The following is a 24,016-nucleotide window of genomic DNA, read 5'->3' as shown; positions in this document are numbered from 1 at the left end:
GAAAGAAGGTCTCCATGATTAGCTTAGGGGGTACATGATCTATGGCATGCATGGTTGTGCCATAATAAACTACTACTGCCTTCACTGGGCATCTTTTCAAATTTCTGCCATCATAGATTCTACTGGAATTTACTTATTTCTGCTTTTGCCACTGATACATTATTCCTGTAGGACAGATTCCTAGGACCATGCTTCCTAGGAAAAGGTGAAGAACTCCTTTTGTCGTTGTCTGGTTCTTAATGGCAGGGAGTAATAAAAACCACACTTCAAGTCAACATCTTAGCCTTCTGGTGAGAGCAGCAGATCTGGATTCCCGGCGTCAGAATGAATCAGAACTTAGTTTCCTTAGCCCTAGAAACAAAAAAACCCAGTGCCATCGAGTCGATTCCGACTCATAGCTCCTGGAAATCCTGGTGGTCTAGTGGTTAAGAGCAGTTGGAATCCACCAGCTGCTCCTTGTATACCCTATGGGGCAGCTCTACTCCGTTCTATAGGGTCACCATGAGTCGGAATCGACTTGACAGCAATGGGGTTTTTTTTTTTTTTTTAGAAGTGTCGGGAAAAAAAAAAAGATCAATATTTGCCTAGCACTGTCCAGTCATTTTCTCTTCAGTAGCCTTGAGGATCAAAAGTTTATTTTTCCAGAAGATGAATGGGAAGCCCATGGGTCGTAGCAATGTGGCTAGTCTCACTAGCACAGACTAAAATCTTAGGATTCCTCATCCACTGCTCGTTCACACTCAGCAGCAGGGCTGAAACTCAGCACAGCCTGAAACGACGGAAATTCTGACCCAGTCCCCTGTCTAGGATCCGGGCCTACATCGGCGCCCCAGCTTACTTTACCCTTCCCGACTCCGAACTTTCCTTAACACCGGCCCAGAGGCCTCGAGGGCAGTTTGGCGAGGCGCTCGCCAGCTCCAAGGCCGCCCAACCCTCCGGCCGGCCCATCGCAGTCGGAGGCCTCCTCACCTGAGACACAGTGACCACCATCTTCACCTGACGCCACCCAGCATCCTAACACCAGGTACCCAAAGGACGCTTAGCAACGGTGTAAGCGCTCAGAAGCGCTGGAAGGGCGTGGATCGGGACGTGGACCCACCTCCGGAGAGACGTGATGACGTCAGGAAGAAAGGCGCCGAGTCGCCTCGGGCTTTGGCGCTGGGAAAGTGCGTCACGAGGTGAGCGTGTGGTAGGGGGCGGGGCTAATGTGGGACTATACCATTATTTTGGGTGACAGTAAATCTCACAAGGAGATGGATTTGTATTTTCTCCATATGTAAACCCATTTCATTTTGTTCTTTAATACTAATGCTTTTTGCAAACTTATAAAAACAGTAAACCCCAAAGGCCCAAACTTCGCTCCACTCCGAGGATAGTGAAGACTTCCGGCGGGGGGCGGGGAGGAGGAAGGGAACGCCCAGCCGCGTGCCGAAGAGCGCAGGCGCAGAGTGGTGGCGCGCGCTGGACGGCGCTGGGCCGGCGGCCGAATTGTTGTCCCCGGAGGAGATCGGCGCTTTAGGAGGCCAGGGAAGGCTTCCCGGAGGATGCGGAGGAGGAAGAGGATGGGCGGCTTTAGTGGTGACAATGGTGGCACGAGCAAGTTCCTTCTTTTTTATTAGTCCCGCATCATTGAGCGCCCACAGCGTCATGTCCTAGTCTGAGCGCAGGGAGTTTGCGGTGAACTTGCCCTCTAGGCGTCAACAGGTGGGGTGTTAGACCTTGGCCAGATCCTGCAAACATGTAAAAACACTAACTGTATTAAGGGAGCCGTGAGGGCCTCGCTATGAGTCGAAATTGACTCGACGGCAACGGGTTTGGAGGGCCTCAAAGAAGCCCTGGCAGCGCAGTGATTAGAGCGCTTGGCTGCCAACCGACGGTCCGCCGTTGGAACCCTTCTCCGCGGGAGGATGTGTCAGTCTGCTTCCATAAAGAAAGATATACAGCCTTGGAAACCCTACGGGACAGTTCTATTCTGTCCTGTAAGGTCTAAGGTCGCTTTGCGTCCAAATCGACTAAGGATGTGGGGTTTTTTGGTGTGGAGAGCCGGGAGCTGGCCAGGAAAGGCGCACCTCGAGCAAAGATCTGAAGAGGAGTGCTATTCATTAGGCAAGAGCTGGGGAAGGACGTTCCAGGAGGAGGAAAATCCTTGTGAAAAGAGCCATGGCCACATACGGGTTGTCCTGTCATAGCCGTCAAAATGAGGACCCGGACGTCTGTGATCACAAACAGGCCACCGTTCTCCACGGGGGAGTCCTCTGTGCCAGCCCTGACAGGCTGTGGACTTGGGTGCGGTGCCACTGCAGCGTCTGAGAACAGAGGCATTTGACCATTTTGATTTACATTTATGTGTGTTACACTCTTCAACATGTCCATGGTAGTAGGAGTTTTAAAATACTAAAATACATGAAACTCTTGTTGCCTGTCACTGCAAAGTTAAAAAGTAGAGAGCAGGGTGATTGAGAATTCTACTCCTGGGGGTGTTGTACTTTGGTGCAAAATTGGGTGAATACACACTGTAGTTAGGGATAAAAATGAAGGGTTGAAAATTGGGACAGGTCTTGGGATTCTTGCTAGAAAACCAAAAGAGTATCTGCCCAGAACTCTTCTCCCACTGTTGGAGGTCCAAGAAAGAGCAAGCTTTTTAAAATCAGCTGCCACCAAGTTCAGTCCCTGGCTGTGCCTTGTCCAGCTGGGTGGCTTTGGTCAAGTTGCATAATCTCTCCGATTGAGAGAGTCTTGTTTCTTATCTATAAAGCGATGTTAGTAATTTCCCGAAGTGCTGGGTTAGTAGGATTGTAGACAATGCATATGAAACTCAGAATGTGCTCAGTACACATAGCCATGGTATGATCAATTCAGTAACATGGTTTTTCTTTGTTTTTATTTTCTATCTTGGTGAAAATGTCGTGATTTTACAGTCTTAGGGCAGATGGAACCATTAGGCGTTTCACAACCCACAGCTGATTGTGTACTTTGTATTTTCATGTTTCCGACAGTTACTTTTTTTTTTAATGCCTTTTATGAAGGATTTTGTCTTCCCCCTCAAAAATCAAGAGGTGCTATTAAAATGGAAATCAGGATGTTTCTTTCAGAGTTCTCAGCACATGTCAAAGGTTAACACTAGCTCTTCCTGACCCAGCTTTGATCTCTGATAGGTCAGTTCCATGGTCTCCTAGCCTCACCCCCTGTAATTCCTGGGGTGGGGGGAGCAGGGTACACAAAAAACGGAAGGGAAATTGAGTGGGACTGAGTGAGGATGAAAGGCAGTAAAAATTACTGGCACACATTGATCCTCTAAGAAAATCCTCCGTATGTCCCCAAACCTAAAAGGCAATAAGGCCACCATGAAGTAGATGATGAGCCACAGCTTTGTGAAAAAGAAACTACTTCTCCACTGAAATAAGGTACCATGATCCATCCCACATGTGTAGGGTGTCCTGAATTCATGAGATCTTAAACATGCTCATGTTCTGTCCTGTGGGATTACCTATAGAAATGACTAATCTTGAAACATGGAGTTCCATAGCTGGCCAGGAAGTACTAGTCACCAAACCTGTACCTGCCTCCAGCTCTGTCCAAGCCCCATGTTCCCCATGGCCTTGGACCAGCCAGGCATACAAGGGCATGTGAAGTGGAGCACAGCATGAACTTGGCAGTGAAGCTCAGGCCGTGAGCATCCAGTTGAACATTTCCTCTTCAAGACGCCAGTTTCCAACCACCTAGTTTGTTGTAGCCAGTTCTTGACTTGGCCCTCATTAGTGATTTGACAGTCAGATGGCTTGGCATAGGCAGATGTTCTGTTCTGAATGGCAGGTGACAAAGCTGACTTTGGCCAAATAAAAAGGAGTGTGTTAAAAAGATCAGAAGTTCTCTACATCATTGGGAAAGCTGGAGAATCAGGCTTAAGACTACACCTCCAGGAATGACACCACAGCACTGGTCTGATGGGGAAATTGCTGCTGTTGCTGCCCCTGAGTAGATTGCTACAATGTTCATTGTTGCCACTTCTACACCAGGAACTCAGTTTGGTGGGTACTGTTACCACTACTGTGGTGTGAAAGAGAGCTCCTTAGTCCCTTCCTTCCTGTGTCACTAGCTCTTGAGTCAAAGTCCCACACAGGTGCATCCCTGGGCCACATGCCTGGCCCTAGCTGCAGGGGAGGCTGGGAAAGTCAGTATCTAGCATTTCCAGCTATATAAAGTTAGTGCCCTTTATCAAGGGTCATAAAGTAGAGAATTCCCGGAATATAGGAAGGGGTTCAGATGTTGGGCAACCAAAGAAAATAACAAATGTCCAACACTACCCACAGCAAAAATATCAACATAGACTAATAAGGAAATCTTGGGCAATACCCTATAGGCTTGTTAAATCTCTCTTATTTTACACATAGAGATCAAAATCCAGACATCAGGATACCCTCTGGTAAAGAGTGTTGACTGCCTACTCAACATCATTCCCCTCTCCCCTAGTGTCAGAACCCTTATGTTATTTGGGGTAGCAATGTGCCCAGCTAATAAACTGCATAGCACAGCATTCGTTACAGGTAGGGTTGGGTGACTAATGACATGGAAGCAGAAGTCATTATTTAAGGGTTCCAGGAAAGCTCTTTAAAAGTGCCCTTTTGCTTTCTCCCCTCCCTTTCCTCTTTTTTCCCTGCCCAGAACACAGGGCTCCAGCAACCATTTTGTGATAATCAAGAAACCCTAATATTGGAAGCCATTTGCCCAGGGTGGCAGAGCAGAAAAGCCTCAGTACCTGATGACCATGGACCTGTTATACCTGCCCTGGACCACCTAACATCACTCTTCTTATGTGGTGGGGAAAAAAAATAAACCTGTTTCTCCTTTAAGCCATTGTTACTTTGAGTCTCTGTTACTAGCTGCTGAAGGTAACTCCTTACTGATTCCAGCTGTCTTCAGTGGTTTCGCAGGTGCCTTCTAGCTATACAAGATGTCATCATCATCTGGGGCATAGGAAAATCCCAGGAATGCACTTGAGGCCCCGGAGCTGCTGGCCATAGCGTCTGGAGTGCAGCCAATAGACTTTGACACGGCTTCCTGGGTAAACTCTGGGTCAAAGTGTTTCAAGTCAGCAGGTCCTGCCTGTGAATATAAGCCAATGATGAGAAGGGGACACAAGTCAGAGCTGCCAAAAGAGCACACATGCCTTGGAGAGGAATGGCAGGCCTTCCCTCTGACTACCTCCTGGACACCCTTACTTAAGTGTCACCCGTGGATTTACATTAGTCATTTTATTCCACATGGTCCACTAATCTCACATCCATTCCTCTAACCCCTTGCTAATTTGCCTTCTCCACACCAATCCTCAGGCAAGTCATTCAGTCAACAGATGGTTACTGAATGCCTAATAGGCACTGTCCATGGCACTGGGAATACAAAATATAGTGAGTCCTTACGGAGCTTACATTATGCAGGGAGACTTTGGCTCACTTACTTTGGACAAGTCATCAGGAAAGATCAATCGCTAGAAAAGGACATTAAGGGTCAGTGAAAACTAGGGAAACCCTCGATGAGATGGATTGACACAATAGCCGCAACAATGGGCTCAAACATATCAAACATCATGAGGATGACACAGGACTGGGCAACATTTTGTCCTGTGTTACATAAGGTGGACATGAGTCGGTGCCTACTCAATGGCAACTAAAAACAACAGGGAGATTGATGATAAGCACGTGATCGAATAGATAAAGACATAATTTAGGGTGCTGATGGGTGATATGAAGAAGATAAAATATGACAAGAGAGGGACTGAGGCTGCTTTAGCTCTGGAGAAGACCTATGTGAGAGACTACAAAAATGGCCACAAATTCTTCATCTCCCATCAAAACATCCCTTGAATATGTGTTAGCCATGTGACTTGCTTACGCCAGTGCACATGACCAAATGAAACACAAGCAGAGGCTTGAAAAAGGCTTGCACACTACTGACCACTCTGACCAAGATCACAATAGAGGGTCCCAGACAAAGTGGGAGAAAAATATAGAACAAAATCCAAATTCATAAAAAAGACCAGACATACTGATCTGATAAAGACTGGAGGAACTCCCAAGACTGTGGCCCTTAGTCACCCTTCTGAGTGGATTTGAAGCCACTCCCAGAGATCGTGTTTCAGCCAAATAATAGACAGGCCTATAAAGCAATAACACCTGTGAGGAAAGCGCTCCTTAGAACAATCAACTATATATAGAAGACCAAAAGGACAACATTTGCCCAAACGCAAAGGTGAGAAGGCAGGAAGGGCAGGAAAACAAGGAACTCAGTGTGGAAATGGGGAAAGTGCTGACATGTTGCCGGGATTGCAAACAATGTCACAGAACGCTTCGTGTATAAATTATCGAAAGGGAAACTAATTTGCTCCGTAAACTTTCACCTAAAGCCTGATTAAAAAAAAAGGGGGAGAGGGCTTGCATATTGGAGCTTGTCCTCTCTTGCTGCACTTGCAACCCTGAGATCTGTAAGCAGGTAGCCGGAGGAAGGGTCTGCAGAAGTGCTTTAGCATGGCAGTCCTGAGCTGTGGAACCAACAGACATAGTTTCCAGCTTCTCAAAAAGGCGGTGAGGTGCAGTGGTGCCAGTTCACAGCTCAGAGTTCCAAAACCAAAATATGAGTCCTGGCCCTGGCCCTTGTCAGCTTTGTGGCCCTAGACAAGGTAGGTATTTTCTACGTTTTACAAACGAAGAAACTGATGCCAAAGAAACTTACTAAAGGTCACTCAACGGGTCAGTGTAGGAACCAGGAATTTACTCCCAGTATGTCTCACTTTAGGGAGTCCTGGTGGCACAGTGGTTAAGTGCTTGGTTGCTAACCAAAAGGAACCTACCATCCCCTCCACAGGAGAAAGATGAGGCATTCTGCTTCAGTAAAGATTACAGCCTTAGAAACCCTGTGGGGCAGTTCTACTCTGTCCTATAGGGTCGCTATGAATCAGAATTGACTCGAAAGCAACATTTTTGTTTTGTTTTGTTTTTAATCTTAAAAGGCAAGGAGGCCTGGTGGAGTAGTGATTAAGCGCTCGCTGCAGGTTGGCAGTTCAAACTTACCAGTCACTCTGCAGGAGAAAGATGTGGCAGTCTGCTGCCATAAAGATTACTGCCTTAGAAACCCTATGGAGCAGCTCTACTTTGTCCTCTGGGGTCGCTATGAGTCGGAATCAACTTGATGGCAATGGGTTTGGTATGCCTCACTCTGAAGTCCAGGCATCGCATTATATTGCTTCCCTATCTAGTATCCTGTGTATCATTCTCTCTCCAATGTGTATGTTCAATATTATCCTCACTTTTTAAAAATCTTTTTAAAAATCTCAAAGTAAAGAGGCTTTTCAGATATACGGACTGAGTGTACCCTATCTGACTATAGTCAAGAATCTGGTGCTCAAGGACATGTTCAGGAGCAGGTAATTCATCAAAGAACGAATGCAAAAAGCTAATTAACACTGGCAGTGTTTAGCGTGCAGACTGCTTGGAGGCAGGAGGCTTGATACTACCCCCTGCAGATGGCTGAGGGAACCTCAAATGTCCACCTCAATGGGGATCCTTTCACTCGTACTACCACTGCTAATCAACACTTAAAAATAACCACCTTCACCATCCAAATGGTCAACAATTACTTTAAAACAAAGATGAGAATGTAAGGGGGTGGGAAACTAGATTAATGGAAACAAAACAAAAGAATGGGAATAATGAGAATGTTCACGTGCCATGAAGAATGTAACCAATGTCACTGAACAATTTGTGTAGATATGTTGAATGGGAACCTAAACTGCTGTGTAAACCTTCACCATAGACACAAACTATTATTAAAAAATAACCACCTTCACCATAAATCAAAGCTATATAAATTAAGACAATATGAGATAACATTTTTTACTTATCAAATTTGCAAAGTAGAAAACAATGAACAATGGTACATGCTGCTGAAGGTGGGGTAAGAATAAACTCTCCAGCAGATCCTGCTAGTAGAAAGTAGATTGGACTCCCTTACACAGAGTGGACAGGCAGTATGAACTGAGAACCTAAAAATGTTCATTCTTTGACCTAGTAAGTTTCCACTGAGAATCCATCTTAAGGAAATAATCAGAACTCTGGGCAAAGATATATGTTCAAAGAAGTCCTCCAGCATATTATGACAGAGGAAAAAAATAGTAACAACCTGAAGTCCACCATTGAGTCAATTACGTAATCAAAATAAGACTGAAATACGCACAGTTGAGTCAATTACGTAATCAAAATAAGACTGAAATACGCAGCCAACAAAAATTATAAAGTTTTATAAGACACGGGGAAATAATGACATAGTTTTTAGCAAAATATAAAAGGGGGGTAGATACAGATATAGATCTATAAATATGACCTAAGTACGTAAAAAACACGAAGAAAAAAGACTGGAAGGAAATATGCTAACGGTGGTTTCCCCTGGAAAGTGAGGCAATAAGCATTTTTCCCCGCTGCTTTAAACTTTTTTTTTTTTTTTTTTTTAGGAAAAAAAGATAAAAATACTTTACAGGGGTTGGCTCTGTGTGGGTGTGCTACGTGACACTTTAAAAACTGTAAAGTGCTCTACAAGGGGAGTTATTGGTGCTAAGGATAAAGGAATGAAAGCGTGGTTCCTCACACAGAGCTGAACTGACAGCCAGGCCTTCTGGGCCCCAGACCCAGCTCTGCCTCTAACTTACTGTGTGGCCATGGACAATCAGCAAGCCTCTCGGTCCCTGTCTGTACAAAGAGGGCCAGCCCAGATACCCTCCCAGCTCCCACCAGCCCTGGGAATCCAGGATCCAGATGTCATGACCTCTTACCACGTTTGGGTTGAAGGGTGGAGTCAGCCTCTTATGGTACAAGTCATCCCAGTTTATGGGACTGAAGAATACATGGTTCTTTATCTCAAGCTGTAGGAAGAAGATGCAGATCAGAAGTAGCCCGCCCCATAAATGTCCCTGCCCTACCCCCATACTCCACAGAGTCCCAACTCTACCCACAACTAGCTGTCAAGCCCTAGAACCTTTACTGGGAAAAAGGTACTTGCAGTTCTGGCTGGTTTCCTAGGACAAGAGGACATTCCGCAGCCAGTTCTCTCCTCTGTGCCATCATCTAGAATCCAAACCCTTCTCCCATACCATTTGTTCTTTCCGTGGCTGTTTACTGAGCACCTATTCTGTGCCAAGGAGCCCTGGTGGTGCAGTGGTTAAAGCATTTGGCTGCTAACTGAAAGGTCTGTGGTTCAAACCCACCAGCCACTCTGTGGGAGAAAGATGTGGCAGTCTGCTTCCATAAAGGTTACAGCCTTGGAAACCCTATGGGGCAGTTCTACTCTGCCCTATAGGGTTGCTGTGAGTTGGAATCCACTCAATTGCAGCAGGACTCTGTGCCAGCACCGTGCTAGGCTTTGGAGGTATGTCAGAACAAGACAGTAGAATCTGCCTGGAGGGGGGGGTCCCAGGGTAGCTTGGGGACTCCTTCTCCCAACACCGCCTCAGTGCATCTTGAGTCTTCCAGAATGCAAGCCAGAGAAACAGACCCAATCAACTCTCCAAGGAAGGTTAGGGAAATGAAGTCTCAAGCAAAGCTCCAGATCCTGAGACCCAGAATTTAGGACTCATCCCTGGGCTTGACTCACTTTTTCCTAATCAAAACCACAATTGGCACCAATACCCTCCCATCCCAGGGGACTCTCCCTCTATCTGTGCCTGTCAAAGAGAGCTTCCCTGACCCCTGTACCAGCGGACTTGTTAAAAAGCAAAAATATCTCTAGAAGGATACCCCAGAAATTGCTAACACTGACTGTCTCTAAATTGAGCAACTGGGTAGCTAGAGGGACTTATTCTGGATAGTTTCTAAATTTTGATCTATGTAAATATATAACTTATTTTAAAAGTCATATATTACTTTAAGATGCAAATTTCTGCTTAGAAGGAGGGGGATTATCTTCAGGGAAGGCCACACCCATTCTTTAACCTGGAGAGGGATGAGTGGGCAAATGCCCTAAATGCTGTTAAACCTCCCAGTCTCTGGCATGTAGGGCTGTTGATACAAACAGAAAGCACTTACCATGTGCCAGGCACTGTTCTAAGTGCTTTGCATGTATTAATTCATCTGCTCTTCAAAACAGCTGTATGAGATAGGTACTGTTATTACAGATAGGGAAACTGAGGCTCACAGAGAGAAATTAAGCAATTTGCCCAAGGTCCTACAACTAGCAAGTAGGGGAGCAAGGATTTGAACCGTGGTCGTTTGGCCTCACTGTCCATGCATCTTAACTACTATACTAAAAAGAAAAGAAACTTCTAAGGAGAAAAGTACTGTGATCTTTTTCTAAATCCAAATTATCTTTTGGGGAGAAAGAACATAAGATTATTTTTAAAGAGCTACTTTAAAAATGTCACGAACTAAAAAAAAAAAAAATCACGGACTTGTTAAGGGAACAGACTATGAATTATTCATCTCTATATTCTAAGTGCCCGGCCTGGGGACTAGCAAGGAGTAAGAGCACAGACACTTGTAAAAAAAATACATAAAGCAAGTCAAGTTGAGCCACTCTGCACAGAAGCCAGAGGAATCTTCTTAAAATTTAAGTCAGGTCATGCCACGTCCCTACTCAAAACACTCAACAGCTTACCACTCCCTTCCTTGTTCCCACCACAGGACGTTGGCACATCCCTGCTGTCTGGGATGCCTTCTCCCAGCTCTCTGCATGAGTGGTTCCTTCTCATCCCTTTAAGACTCAAGTTAACTGTCACCCCCTCAGAGAGGACCTCCTTGACCATGCCAGTGCGAAGAAAAAAAAATTTTTTTTTTTTTAGTGTGAAGCCGCCCCATTATTGTCTGTCTCAGCTCATTGTTCCTTTCCTTCCTGACACTTGTCACACTTCATAATAATTGTATATAATGCTGTTTGTCTGCCATGCGATTAAGAGACCCAGTCTACTGAATTCCTAGCACTTAGCTCAATGCCAAACACATAATAGATGCTCAGTAAGTATTGGTTGAATACAAGAATTGATTGATCAAAGAAAGCAGTCAACTAGCCACAGCAGTGAATTTCCAAATGAACAAGATAGCAGGGCCTGGTTTTAGAGGACAACTGGATGCCTGTTAACACGCATGTGGGCCGAGAGCCCCACAAAGGGACAGTGCTCTCCGGACAGGTTACCTACAAAGTCTGCTTTGGAGCCCAGCCGCTGCCTCTGGTCCTTGTGGAGAAGGCCTTGCAGGAGGTCGCAGGCAGCCACTGTCCGGCCCCCGGGGATCTGTAGTGGCTGGTGCAGAATGTTCTCGTACATTTCGGACACATCTCGGCTATAGAAGGGTGGCTGGTGAGACAGGGAGAGAGGCTAGAGGATCATTCATGCCGATGTGGACATAGGTCTCAGGGAGTCCTGAAACAAAGGTAGGTAGCTGGGGGTCTCAGCCAGACCCAAGTCTTGGGCACTGGTTCGCAGGGCAGATTGAAAGAGACAGAGACCCCCAGACTTCCGGCACAGCTGAGATGGCTGCTAGGAAGACCAGGAAGTCTCTCCCACCAGGTTAGGTGTGTGGCTCCCAGGAGCTTCTCCTGTCCCACCTCTCTTAATATGATACCAGCTTGGGCACTGCACTTTGCGAGCTTACACCATGACCTCCGTCATCACAGCCCAGCCTCACAACCACCCCCAAGACGGGTTGTAATCTTCAGATGAGAAAACTGAGGCCCAGAGGGGTCAAGTCAGGCAGGTAGGAAGAGAGCCAGGCCCCAAACCTTGTTCAAGGCTCACTTCTCTCTCCTGACATTCTTCCTCATGCCACCTTTGCCAGCTACTCTTCCTCGCTCTGCAATGCTTTTCCTTCATCTCCATCAAGCTATGTAAGCAAAACCACCCCAGAGTAAAGCATGGCCTGGGGTGAATCTAAGACCTAAGCAGGCAGTTAGGATTGGGCCTAGGGGCTGGTTCTACAAACTACCAGGGCTGTGACCTCGCCAAGCCTCGATTTCCCTCTCAGTAAAATACGAACAACTCTATTTCCTGCAATGGCAGCCTCCAAAGGCTTAAAAAAATAAATTGTGGTAAAAGATATATAACATTTGTCATTTTAACCATTTTGAAGTATATAATTCAGTGACATTAATTCCACTCACCATGTTATGCAGCCAACACCACTATCCATTTCCAAATATTTTTCATCCCCCTGAACAGAAACTCGGTATCCCTTATGTCATAGCTCCCATGTCCCCCTTCTTCCAGTTCTGGGTAGCCACTGATCAACGTTTGTCTCTATGCATTTGCCCAAAGGCTGTTTGAGGCACCAAAGAAACAATACATTAGATGGTGTGTTCTAAACTGTGAGGATTTTTGAAAATAAAAATAAAACCTTGTATTCACTTCGGCATCATCTTTTTTAGCCTGGAGTGGAGAGATGGCTCATTTGGTTCCCTGAGCAGAGCCTGAGCAGGCCACATGAAGGAGAGACCCACCCCCAAGTCTCCTCAGAGTGAGGTGTCCCTCGCAGATAGCTATACCCCACTCACCAGGCCGTGTAACATCTCATAGAGGACTGCCCCCAAGCACCACCAGTCCACTGCCCGATCGTAAGGCTCCTTCCGAAGCACTTCAGGAGCCAAGTACTGTTGGGGGCAAACACACATATTTGAAAGACCCCCAGCCTCAGTTTTCCCATCTGTAAACAAGGCACTTGGAGGAGAAGATCACAAGGGTTGATCCTGCTGTGACAGTCACTTGACTGTGCATGTGTTCATTCAGCATCCACTTGCCAAAGGCCTGCTTTGTGCAGGGCCCTTTGCCACGTGCTGGGGATATAGAGGAGATCCGGTAGGGCTGCTCTGTACAGTTCTACATGTTGTGCACTGCACAAAAGTACCAGCCAAAGGGGCAAAGGGGGCTGAAATCCTGGCTGTGACCTATTCACCAAGCCATGACCCCCAGTGCAGGGCTACATCAGCTGACTTTATTTTTGCTTAAAGGGGCACTTTTTCTAATTAGTCTACCCAGAGAGGGTGACTTGTTAATTTGTACAAAGGCATCCACTGGGCTTTCCATGCCCTGGGAATAGGAGCCCTGGGAGCACTCAGTGCAGTGGGGAGACTGACAGGTAAAGCTTATGTGGCACTTACTTGTATGGGAAATCTTAGCAACAGAGGGATAGAGCAGGGTCAGGAGAGAGGCAGTGACACTTGAGTTCGTACTGGCAGATGAATAGACACCGTGCGTCTATGTCTTGGAAGAGGAGAGGACCTGAGGCAGAGCTTATACTTTCTGCCAAACCCAAGGGCTTGGTGACCTCTTAGAGGTGTCTCAGCAACAGACAGAGCCACCCTGAGAGACTGTGTGGTGTGTTGTCTGGGTGAGGGCAGAGTCTCACAGACGTGGGCCCTGTTTGGTGTGTGATCCTAGGCCAGTCACTTAACCTTCCAGGGCTTTGGTTTCCTCGTCCATAAAGTGGGGTACATAATCCATCCAGGGGGGCTGTTTTAAGACTATGTCCTAATATATGTGCCAGCCTTCAAACAATGGGAGCAGCTGTGGTTCCTCTTGTCTGTGCTCTCTGGCACCACAGCAGTGGCTGAGTCATGGGAGAGGTAATGTGTTGGGACTTGCAGGAGGCAAGGTTGCTTGTTCCCTGCTCCCTACCCCTGGCAGCGTGCTAGGAAGGGATGGCTGGGCTGTCAGGCTTTGTGGGGCCAGTTGTGTCCATATGCAAACACAGACACTGGCTCCTGCTCAGAGAAATCATCTGTCCATCAGCTAGCCTGGAACCAAACTGAGGAGGCCCAACTGAGATCCCAGACACAGCTTTTCAATCACATGGGGAGAAGCAGATCAGCTGAAGTCCTGCCCCATGTCAGATTGGGAGGAATGTCCCAGTTCTACAGCCTCAGCAACTCTGGTCACCCTGACGTCTGTCCAAGCCACTAGGAACCCCTTCCGGTCCAAGGTCCAGCACTGGTGAGAATTCAAGGAAAGGTTTTAGCCCTAGGCTGTGGGCAGGCACTGACAGAACAGACAGACAGGTGTGAATTACTGCTGACCCACAAATATTAACCCTCAGAGGGGTAGACCAGGGTTTCACACTTGCAGGCCTTGATTTGAACTCTCAGGCCAGGCCATATGGACTTCACCCTGTAGAGCAGTGCTGTCTGATAGAGCAGACAGGAGCCACGTGTGGCTGTCCAACATTTGAAAAGTGCCCAGCCCAAACTGAGATGAAATGTAAAATACACACCCAATTTCTAAGACTTAGGTTAGAGAAAAAGAATATCAAATATCTCAATAATTTTATATTGATTATATGTTGAAATAATAATATTTGGATATATTGGGTTAAATGTATTGCGTTATTAATTAATTATGGAATTAATTTCACTTGTTTCTTTTTACTTTTTAAATGTGGCTGCTAAAAAATTTAAAACTGCGTATGTGGCTTACATTTCTATTTGCAACACTGCTGCAGAGCATCACCAGCAGCTGGTCCCAGCAGCCCCTAGAGCCAGTGTCCCCATTACACGGATGAGGAAACTGAGGCCCAGGGCACAGCCACCTCTACGGAAGTACTTGGGTGGAAGGAGTGAGCCCTCTCAGCCTTAATCTGTCGGCTCTGAAAAGGAGCTGTGGCTTCAACTACCCGATGTGTCCTAGAAGACTTCACTTACCTCAGGGGTGCCACAGAACGTGGATGTGGTCTCCTCAGGCTCTACACCTTCCTTGCAGAGGCCGAAATCGGTCAGTACCACGTGTCCCTGAGGATGAGGGAGGAGCTGGCCAAGGGTATGGCCAGGCCTAACCCTAAAGCCCAGACACTATACCCCAGAGCAGGGGCTAGGGGGCCTGATGCTCCAGGCATAGAGACCCAGGATTGGATGCTAGGAGCGCCACGGGGAGCATCATATGGCATTCCGTGGGCTGCCCCCAGCTTATCACAGACTCAGACCCACCGGCTATGACATCAACAGCTTCAGACTGTTTTTGCTAGAGGAACCCGGTGGCAGCAACTTCTCTGACAGATGCCTGGGGACTTAGGAACTTGGCGGGAAGGTGGCTGATGGAGGTAATGGAGTTAGAGGATACTGCAGACCTCTGCCCAGAGCCCTTCTGGGGCTGACATGCCCATCCTCCCCCTACTGCTGGGACAAGCAACATTATACCCTCCCTACAGGCAATCCATATCCAACAACTGGTTGATGCTGGGGCACAAAGGTCCAGCCTCCCTGCCTCAGTTTGGGATAACTCTAAAGAGTCATCCCTGCTCCAGGCCTTCCCAACCCCTATGAGGCCAGCCGAGGTCTCGCTTGCAGCCACAACGCAGGTGAGCTGCTTCCTCTGCCCAGTTTTGCCTTCTTCACCATCTTAAAGGTAAATCTCTTGAGCATTCCCCAATAAACCTTCTGTACTCAACTTTCCATCTCTGAGTCTGCTTCCAAGGAAGCCAATCTAAGATACGGAGGGACTAAAAAATCTACTAACCTCCCCCTGGCTCTGCCCCTGCCCCACACAGGCCTCTTTACACACGTGTACATACATATCCATGTAATACAGTCTCATGTGCACTCAATGCACATGTTCATGCATGTATACATATGTGGGCACACGTGCACACACATGCTTGAATACCTCCCTTACCTATATGCAGGCATGTACAATGTGCACATACACACACACACGTACACATATGCACACACACGTACACATACATACTCATGACACGCAGCACACACGAACAGCCATGCCCACATACACACATACACTAACCTGGCAGTCCAAGAGAATGTTCTCTGGCTTCAGATCCCTGCAGAAAATAAGAGACAAGAGCCCTGTGGTGCCTCAGTCATTCAGTGCAGACAACTGGGGACCCAGGGTTCTGGCAGGAGGACCATTCATGGAGGCCCAAGGAGGACAGGCATTTAGGTCTGGGGAGAGGGGCCTCCAACCCCACATCAGCTGGTAGGTCCTCCTCCTCTGACAAGGGATCAAGTCCATCACCAGGATTTCATCAGGATTTAGGGGCTCACACAACCTCTTGCTGTTGAGGCAGGAAGGCGTGGGCCTGGCTCGGAGCCACACGCAGGCCTCACCTGTAAATGATGTTGAGAGAGTGCAGGTAGCCAATGGCGCTGGCCACCTCTGCAGCGTAGAACCGGGCCCGTGGCTCCAGGAACCGGCGCTCCCGTTGCAGATGGAAGAAGAGCTGGAGGAGGAGGCACATGTGAGAGGTTTTCCTGGGGTGCTCCAAGCTTCTAGGGTACAGGTGGGGTCCACATGATCCTCACCCTGTGCAGTGGCCAGGTCACCTCCTCTCTGAGCTGGGGTGTACTCAGACCAAAAAAGAGCATGCCAGCCCCCACCCCACCCCACGGAACAATTGCAGGTGTCCCAAGTGTCAGCAGGAAGAAAGACTAAATAGCATTTATTGAGTACCAACTGTGTGCCAGGCTCCAAGCCAAGCTCTGTCACACATTCTCATTTAATTGTTAGGACAACCCTCAAAGTATCAAATATTAAGCCAGTTTCATATAAGAGGAAACTGGGAGGGTCAGAGCAGTTAAGTGACTTGCCCAAGGTCACAGAGCTTATAATGGGCAGAGCTGGAATTTACACCTGGGCGGTTCAAAGATGTGTTTTTCTTCCAGCCCAGGCAATGACGTGATTATCGTGGTCAAACTGAGCCCAGGTTAGATCTGCCCATGGGACAATCAGTTGGGTCTATTTTGCTGGCATGGAAGGGCCTTCATCCCCCTTGGGGGGGTCTTAGGGGCACAAAGGACAAAAACTCCCCTCTGAGCATTAGGCTGAAAGGCATGAGATCACCCAGGTTAAGTCTGGAGTTGCTATACTCTGTCATCTTGTTCAGGGACAGAATGAAGTCCAGGAGGGACAAACCTGGCTTGTCCTAGCTGCACCTCTGGGTCACCATGTGTCTACCACAGTGACCTGGTCACTGCTACCCTTGTGGCCTATGGCATAAAATGACCAAAAACCCATTGCCGTCAAGTCAATTCCAAGTCGTAGCGACCTACAGGACAGAGCAGAATTGCCCCATAGGATTTCCAAGGAGCGGCTGGGAGATTTGAACTGCCGACCTTTTGGTGAGCAGCCAAACTCTTAACCATGAGCCACCAGGGCTCTGGTATAAAATGGGGACACTGGAAATCTTGATCAGAGAGCTCCTCTTAGCATTGACCTTTCCCAGGTTCATCAAAGTGAGTTTGTGGGCAGCTCCCTCTGGGGAAGGCATGAAAGCATTATGGCTGGAAGCCAGACAGACCTGCGTTCAAATCCTAGCTCTGCCAGGTATCAACTGGTGGCCTTGACCAAGTGAGTCATCTCCCTGAGCCTCAGTTTCTTCAGCTACAAAATGGATCTGTTGTAAGGATAAGGTGAGGTCATTCCAGCTCCTGGGACACAGTGAGTATGTGGAGTAGAGAGCTCCCTGCCGAAAAACCGGCCCAGGAGCCTCCCTGTGGGCCCACCCACCTCTCCCCCGTTGACATAGTCCAGCACAAAGTAGAGCTTCTCGGGTGTCTGGAAGGAGTAGCGCAGGCCCACGAGGAAGGGGTGCTGCACATTCTTCAGAAGCACACTGCGCTCCGCCATAATGTGGCTCTGCTGTGGGTGACACAGATAGGGGTCCATGTCACAGCCCACCACAGCCCCTTTTACACTGGCACAGCCCACATGGCCTTGCTGGTGGGGGTTGCCCTGCCCAGAACCGCCTCATGCACCTTCTCAAAGACCCTCTGTGGCTCCCTATTGCCCTCAGAGCCAGTCTCAAGCTCCCTGCCTGGTATTCAGGGTTCAGCATGGTCAGTCTCATCCCCAGCCAGTCTAGGTAGTGACAGCTCCAGCCCCTGGATCAGAAGCCCCTGCCCTGGAAGTGATAAGCAAAGCACACGTGATGACTAGTTACATAAATGTGTCCCCAGGAAAGCCTTTAAGAGAAAAGAAGAGCCATGCATCATATACGCATTACTCACATTTACACCTTTGCTCTTATTGCTTCTCCTGCGTGGATGGCCCCACCTTCTTTCCAGACCATTAGAATCACACCTTCAAGGCCAGCTGCAAGGCTGCTTCCCTTGGGAAGAACTCCCCGCCCTACTCCTGAGATATCCTTATTAACATAGACCACTTCCTTTCCTGAGTTGGCTGACTTGTTATTCAGTCCTCTCTCAGGGTCTGCTCTGTCCTCCTAATGGGGCTGGGTACTAAAGAGACTCAAGTCAGCTGGAGTATCTAGAAGCCCAGGGCCTGGCAGTCCCTTGGAGAGTATACAGTGTGACCCTAGCATTGCATGGATGGGGGGCCTGGTACCTATGAGTCTTGCTCATCGTGGAGACCTATATCTCCCAGGGAACAGCAGAAGGCCAGGACTGGGTTCTCCTGAAGCCCCTATGGGCAAGGAGGCTTGGCCTGCCTCCTTGAGAAGCGGCAGCATCCTGGGCACCATCTGGCCCCTGGCTGTGACCACCTCTGTACCCTCTTCACCCAGCCCCATGGACCCCTCAGAGTTGGAGCCCATCTCTGGAGGCCACCCTAGGCTGGGGCCTGAGGGGCAGGAGAAGGGCTCTGGTACCTCTTTCTTCTTTAAGATGGACTTTTTTTGTAGCACCTTCACTGCGTAGAATGTCCCGTCAGACTTGTGCTTGGCCAGTAGGACCTGAGCAGAAGTACAGTTAGTTGGAAGGCCCTGTGGGTGATGGGGCCCATCACCCCCCATCCAAACTTCAGATGCCCCAATGGCTGCACAGGACCTCTAGCCCCAGCCCTGGTTCCATGATTCTGCAGGAATGTTGAGTCCCCTTTCGCTCTTGGCCCATGCAAGTGACAGGCAGGAGATGGAGAGCTGGAGAAGGTAAGGCCCAGATCTCTCACCCTCACCCCTATCACTCACCTTCCCATAGTTCCCTTTGCCAATGACTTTGAGGAAGTCGAAGTCAGTGGGCCGGGCACTGGGGGAAGAGGGAAGAACATAGTTCAGCATTGGTGAGCTCAGGAAACCTGGTGTCTGAGACCAAACCCTAGCTTCTTTGTAACTTTGAAGCTGGGAAATACAGGGAGCTTCCTAGGTTCCTTGCTGCTGAAGAATAATGCCCTGTTCTCACAGCTAAGAGAGGGCTTATAAGGCTCGGCTCTGCCCCCTGGAGAGCTCACCATCAAGTTAACAACAGATAAAGCAAAGATAAAACCAGACACAACTGCATAGGATATGGGATCTGGTGCAGGAGTCTCTCAGGGTGCCCTGAAGAGTGGGTTGTTGCTAACAATGCAACTAATCCCATGATTTTTCCATTCCATCTACTTCTTGAAGCTCCCGTTGAAATCTCTTCTCTGTTATCTTCCAAATGGCCCAGTGACCCCTGTCAGCCCCCAGTTCTGGTCTGCGATGGCCCACAGGGTTGGCCGCTACCTCCAGGGGTTTAATCAGCCTTGAGAGGAGGTGAAGCCCGTGGTGGTGGGGGCATTCAAGGCAGAGGGTTCAGCATGGGCATAGGCTGAGGAAACAGTAGGAGATAAAGTTGGGAAAGAGTCCTGGACCTAGTTGGCAGGGGGCCTTGAATGCCAGACCACAGAACTTCGATTTTATTCTCAAAGCAAGGGAAGTCAGGTAGGACAGCTGCTTGAGAGACCAGAACTCACTTTGGGTTGGCTGAAGGCCCCAGGCTGATGTTTCCATTGGCCCTCGGGGGCTAAAGGCATTTAAAGAAAGACATGATTAAGATCAGCAGGTTCTAACTTCTTAGCCCCGCCCTGTCCCCAGGCCCAAGCTCTGATTCCCTTTTCCAACATCTCCATGAGGCTAGCTTACTTGCTTGCTTGTGTCCTCCCTCCCTCCTTCCTTCTTCCCTTCCATTCATTTCCTTACCTACCCACCCAGCTACTCACCTACCCACGCATCTACCCATCTACCTACCCTCCTATCCACCCACCCACTCAACCAACCAACCATCCACTCACCCATCCACCATCTCATCTGTTCTCCCAACAGTCTTGGGAGGCTACTGGTTGTTGTGCCCATTTTAAGGGTGAGAAGCTGAGACCCAGAGAGGAGTTGTCCAAGGTTTTACAGGCAGCTGGGCTGGGATTAGAGCCCAGATGTCCTCACAACCAATCTCATGGTTTTTGCACCCCATCTACTTCTTGAAGCTCTTGTCGAAATCTCTTGTCTGTTATCTTGCAAATAGCCCAGTGACCCTCATCAGTTCCAGGTCTGGTCTGGGATGGCCCACAGGGTTGGCCAGTGCCTCCACAGATTTCATCAACATTGAGAGAAGGTAAACCCCGTGGTGGTGGGTGGGGGACCCAGAGCCACTCACCTGTGGACTGGGGGTCCTGGCTGAGCTAGAGTCCATTTTGTATCAGTGATCAGGTGGGCTCTGTGGGCATAGCGAGGAGCAGGCATGAGAGCTGGTATTGAGGGGTTAACTTCACCCATCTAAGGCTTTGGGTGCTGCTGCTCTCCCCTCCTTGCCCACTGGCACCCTCTCCACTGCTCCCCAACTCCATGCATCCACCATAGCCTGAGTATCTCCTACCCCAGAGGCCAGCAATCCCTGCATGGGGCAAGAAATTACAACTACTGGGCCTAGTCTTTCTAACTACATCTCAGCGGGAATGGAGGGAGGATGGTCTAGGGTGACCCCTTCTAGCCTTTTCAGGGAGTCAAGGGTGGGGAGACAGCCAGGGCAACAAGACCCCTGTCATGCAGGGCAGCTCCAGAAATCCAGGTGGCCAAGGCTGGAAAGACCCTTGCAGAATACAAAGTCTGAAACACTCCCATCTCCATCCCTACCATTTCACAGGTAGGGAGCCTTAGGCCTAGAAAGGGGAGGGGGCTTGCCTAGGGCCACATAGCTTGTGAGGGGCAGTTTGAGCTCCCCAGACTCCATACAGGTATGTTGGAGGCTTTGTAATTCCTGTGGACAGCCCCAGGCTGGGCCCTTTGCTGACTATCATCTCCCTGCCTCAATGAAGGACCTCCACTCAGCACTCCAGGAATGGCAGCTGTCCTGGGGACCTTGGCTGGGCCATGGAGAGACCCAAGGCTGGTCAGTGTCTGAGGTCAAACATCAGAGGGTGTGACCAGCTGGTTTATGCAGCCAGGAACACAGTATCTTCCCTGCCCCTGCCCTGCCCTGCCCTGTAGGGTGGAGGAGGTCTGGCTGTACAACCCCTGGCTCAGGATGCTCAGAGCCCCAGGGCCCCACCCCTGCTTGGAACGTCAAGGCCAAAAATCAAGGCCTCACCTGGGAGACCAGCTGCTTGAGGGGCTGCTGGGCACTACATATCCCAAGACCGCAGCCATGGCCCACTGTGGGGCCCAGCTGCGCCCTGGTCTCACTAGGCAGGAATGCACATCTTTATAAGAGCATCCTGCTAGCCTCACCCTGTGATCTTCTTGGGAGCTGAGGAAGTGACCACAGGGGGCGGGAGGCAATCCCCCAGCCTGGGCTGCTGAGAGGCCCAGCCCTGTCAAGCCCTAAGGGAGGGAGCTGCAGAACTGCCCAGTAGGGAGTGCCTCCTGGCTTAGCCAAGGCCACTGGTCTGTGTTCCCACAGACAGCCCACAACACTCTGCACACCCTCTCCCAGGCTGACCCCAACACTCCTCTGCCAGGCCCCAGCCTCCTGGCCCCACATACCTGTGAAGCCCAAAGCCCGAGAAGAGGCGGCGCACTGGACCAGCAGCTGGAGCCGGAGGATGGGCAGTGGACAAGAGAGCTGCTCTCTGTTCTCCCAACAAGGGCGATGTGTCTGTGCCTGGCCACCAGCCCGCCTCAGCGCAGAGCTCAGAGCTCCCCGCAGCAATAGCGAGGGGGCTGGGGGCTGGTCGATGTCACACGGGATCCAGCAGAGCTGAAGATGGCACTGGAGACCTCTGTTCCCTTGGGGACATCACCTCCCCCTGGGGGTGGTGGGAAAAGGGTCTCTCCATGTCCCAGTGCAAGGTCCCCAGGGCAGCCCTAGGAGAGCCAAGGGCTAGAGACCCTTGGGGCTTGTTAGGATGTATCTGTGACCGTGTGGGCCAGGGTGCTGGGGAGCAGGGAGTAACATGTGTGCACATGGTTCATGCACAGATGTGCTTCAGTGTGTCTGTTGGTCTGGTGTCAGTGTGCCTGTATGCTAAAGAATTTGTGTCAGTGTGTGTGAGAATGTATGTAGACGACCGCTTATAAGTATAGTTGTTTACCAAAGCATGTCTGTACGTCAGCGTGATCACATCTGTATGTTTCTGTTGGTTGGTGTGCACCCGTGCATTCTCAGCGTATGTGTGATGTGTATGCAGGTGGCGAGTAGAGGAATGGGTTTCAGTGTTTCTGTGTAGTATGTGGCTATGTGTCGTGTATTTTTACATATATTAAATGTGCCTTGTCAGTGTGCTTGTGTGTGAGTCTGTGTGTGGATGCCTGCATGTGTGTCTGCATACGACTATAGGTGTTTATTAATACACATGTACGACAGTGTAACCACGTGTATATGTAGGCCACTGTGTGTCTGTGCATATACTAGTGTATAGCAGTGCATTCTGTGTGTGTGTGTGTGAGAGAGAGAGAGAGAGACAAGGAGAGAGATTGAAGCAGGCCTGCCTGTAAGAAGATATTATTTCCAGGGCCTGCCCAGGCCCCGTGTGGACCATCCTAGGCTGAAAATGAGGTCTCAGAGATCTCAGCCATGACAGCTGAGACCTCTCCACCTTCCAAGAGCCTGCAGATGTTTTCAGAGGAGCCTAGAGCCCGGGCACCCGGCTCTGTCTAGCTGTCCCTGGTTTCTGGCTTAGCCTGTTGGATCTTTCCTTACTGGCCCCTCAAGGAAGCAGGCCTCATTGGGTGACAGCAATCCTGCTGTGTAAGGGGAAGGAAAAAGAGTCCCAACCTCAACCCTGGGTCATGAAGACCTTGCTGCCTAATGGGGTAATGAGTTGTTCTGAAGAATGAAGGCATTGACAGGTTGGGCTCAGCTCTATCCTCCTGGAGCTTTCTTTGTGGCTGGCACACCCCACAGATGAGTGGCTCAGGGACTAAAGCAGAGGGGGTGGGTCAGAGAGGAAAGTGACTCCAGTGGCCTCTGGGGTCTCTGAGGGCTCTGAAATGTAAGGGTCTGGGGGGTGTTGGCCAAAGAAAACCCAAGTGAACAGTATCACAACTGTTCATATTTCAACAAAATAGAAATGTTTGAACCAATGCACAGATTGGCAAGATGTCATGTTGACAAAACACACACCCAGAACAAGGACCTTTCTTTCATTAACAAGACCCTGATGGGGCCTCCGTTCAGTAGTGGTGTCTATGACAGCAAAATAATAGTGATAATAACAACATAAGTGTCCCACTGTGGGGCACTTCAGAGTACCGATGGGCTGTAAAAGCTCCTCCCTTGACCTTATATCCCTCCTCCAGATAATGTCCCATTTCTCTGTTCCCTTTTCCATTAAACTTCTAGAAAACTGTCTGGACTTGTCTCCACTCCCTCTTCTCCTTCTCTCTCTTGAACCCATTCCAATCAGGCTTTCATCCCAACACTCAACATTGAAACAGCAGGTCAGTGACCTCCATGTACCAAATCCAATGATGAATTCTTCGCCCTTATCCTACTCCATTTCTCTGAAGGATTTGACAGTCACTTTTCCCACTTGGCTTTGTGACCTCTTGGCTTTCCTTCTACCTTGCTGAATGCTCTGTCCCAGACTCCTATGTGAGATTTCCTCCTCTTTCCATCCTTTAACACTGGCCTGTCCCAAGCCCAATCCTTGGACCTCTATCTATACTTGTTCCCTAGGTGGTCTCAACCAGTTTAATGGCTTTAAGTACCACCTACACTCAACAATCCCCCAATTTCTCTCTCTAGTTCTGATTCTCTGCCAAACTCTGGACTCATATATCTAACTACCTCTTCAACAATTCACTAGTTATATGTCTACAACCATTTCGACCTTGAGATGCCTACAAAAGAATCTTGATTTGCCTTCCTCCTACTCTGCCCTAGACTGACCCTTCCTCAGTCTTCCTAGTCTCAG

General features: G+C 49.0%; 2 protein-coding genes and 1 long non-coding RNA gene across 5 annotated transcripts in view; 1 reads left to right on the top strand and 2 right to left on the bottom strand.

Moving 5' to 3' along the window:
- IFT52 (intraflagellar transport 52) overlaps positions 1-1,110 on the bottom strand; it is a 46,667-nt gene extending 45,557 nt beyond the window's left edge. For 2 of the 3 annotated variants that reach the window (XM_010591691.2, XM_010591692.2), the window contains exon 1: positions 970-1,110. In XM_010591691.2, coding sequence (XP_010589993.1) covers positions 970-990 — 21 coding nt within the window. In that variant the 5' untranslated portion in view covers positions 991-1,110. The remainder of the gene's footprint in view (positions 1-969) is intronic. The other variant, XM_003411718.4, reaches the window with a different exon arrangement.
- Positions 1,108-4,850, top strand: LOC104846051 (uncharacterized). Its single transcript, XR_002786209.2, has 2 exons — positions 1,108-4,028; positions 4,663-4,850. It is a non-coding gene; the product is annotated as an uncharacterized LOC104846051 (long non-coding RNA).
- Positions 4,832-20,377, bottom strand: SGK2 (serum/glucocorticoid regulated kinase 2). The gene is made up of 12 exons (XM_023550262.2): positions 20,320-20,377; positions 19,643-19,692; positions 18,897-18,954; positions 18,579-18,662; positions 17,480-17,611; positions 16,081-16,193; positions 15,758-15,794; positions 14,662-14,748; positions 12,523-12,618; positions 11,174-11,329; positions 8,819-8,908; positions 4,832-5,103 (listed from the first exon to the last, which is right to left on the bottom strand). Exons 1-12 carry the CDS (start codon positions 20,353-20,355, stop codon positions 4,939-4,941), a joined length of 1,104 nt encoding a protein of 367 aa, XP_023406030.2. The 5' UTR covers positions 20,356-20,377; the 3' UTR covers positions 4,832-4,938.
- Between the last annotated feature and the right edge of the window lie 3,639 nt (positions 20,378-24,016).

Source organism: Loxodonta africana, chromosome 24, assembly GCF_030014295.1.
Source record: "Loxodonta africana isolate mLoxAfr1 chromosome 24, mLoxAfr1.hap2, whole genome shotgun sequence".
NCBI classification, from domain to species: domain Eukaryota; kingdom Metazoa; phylum Chordata; class Mammalia; order Proboscidea; family Elephantidae; genus Loxodonta; species Loxodonta africana.
This window is presented reverse-complemented; position numbering and strand designations above follow the sequence as displayed.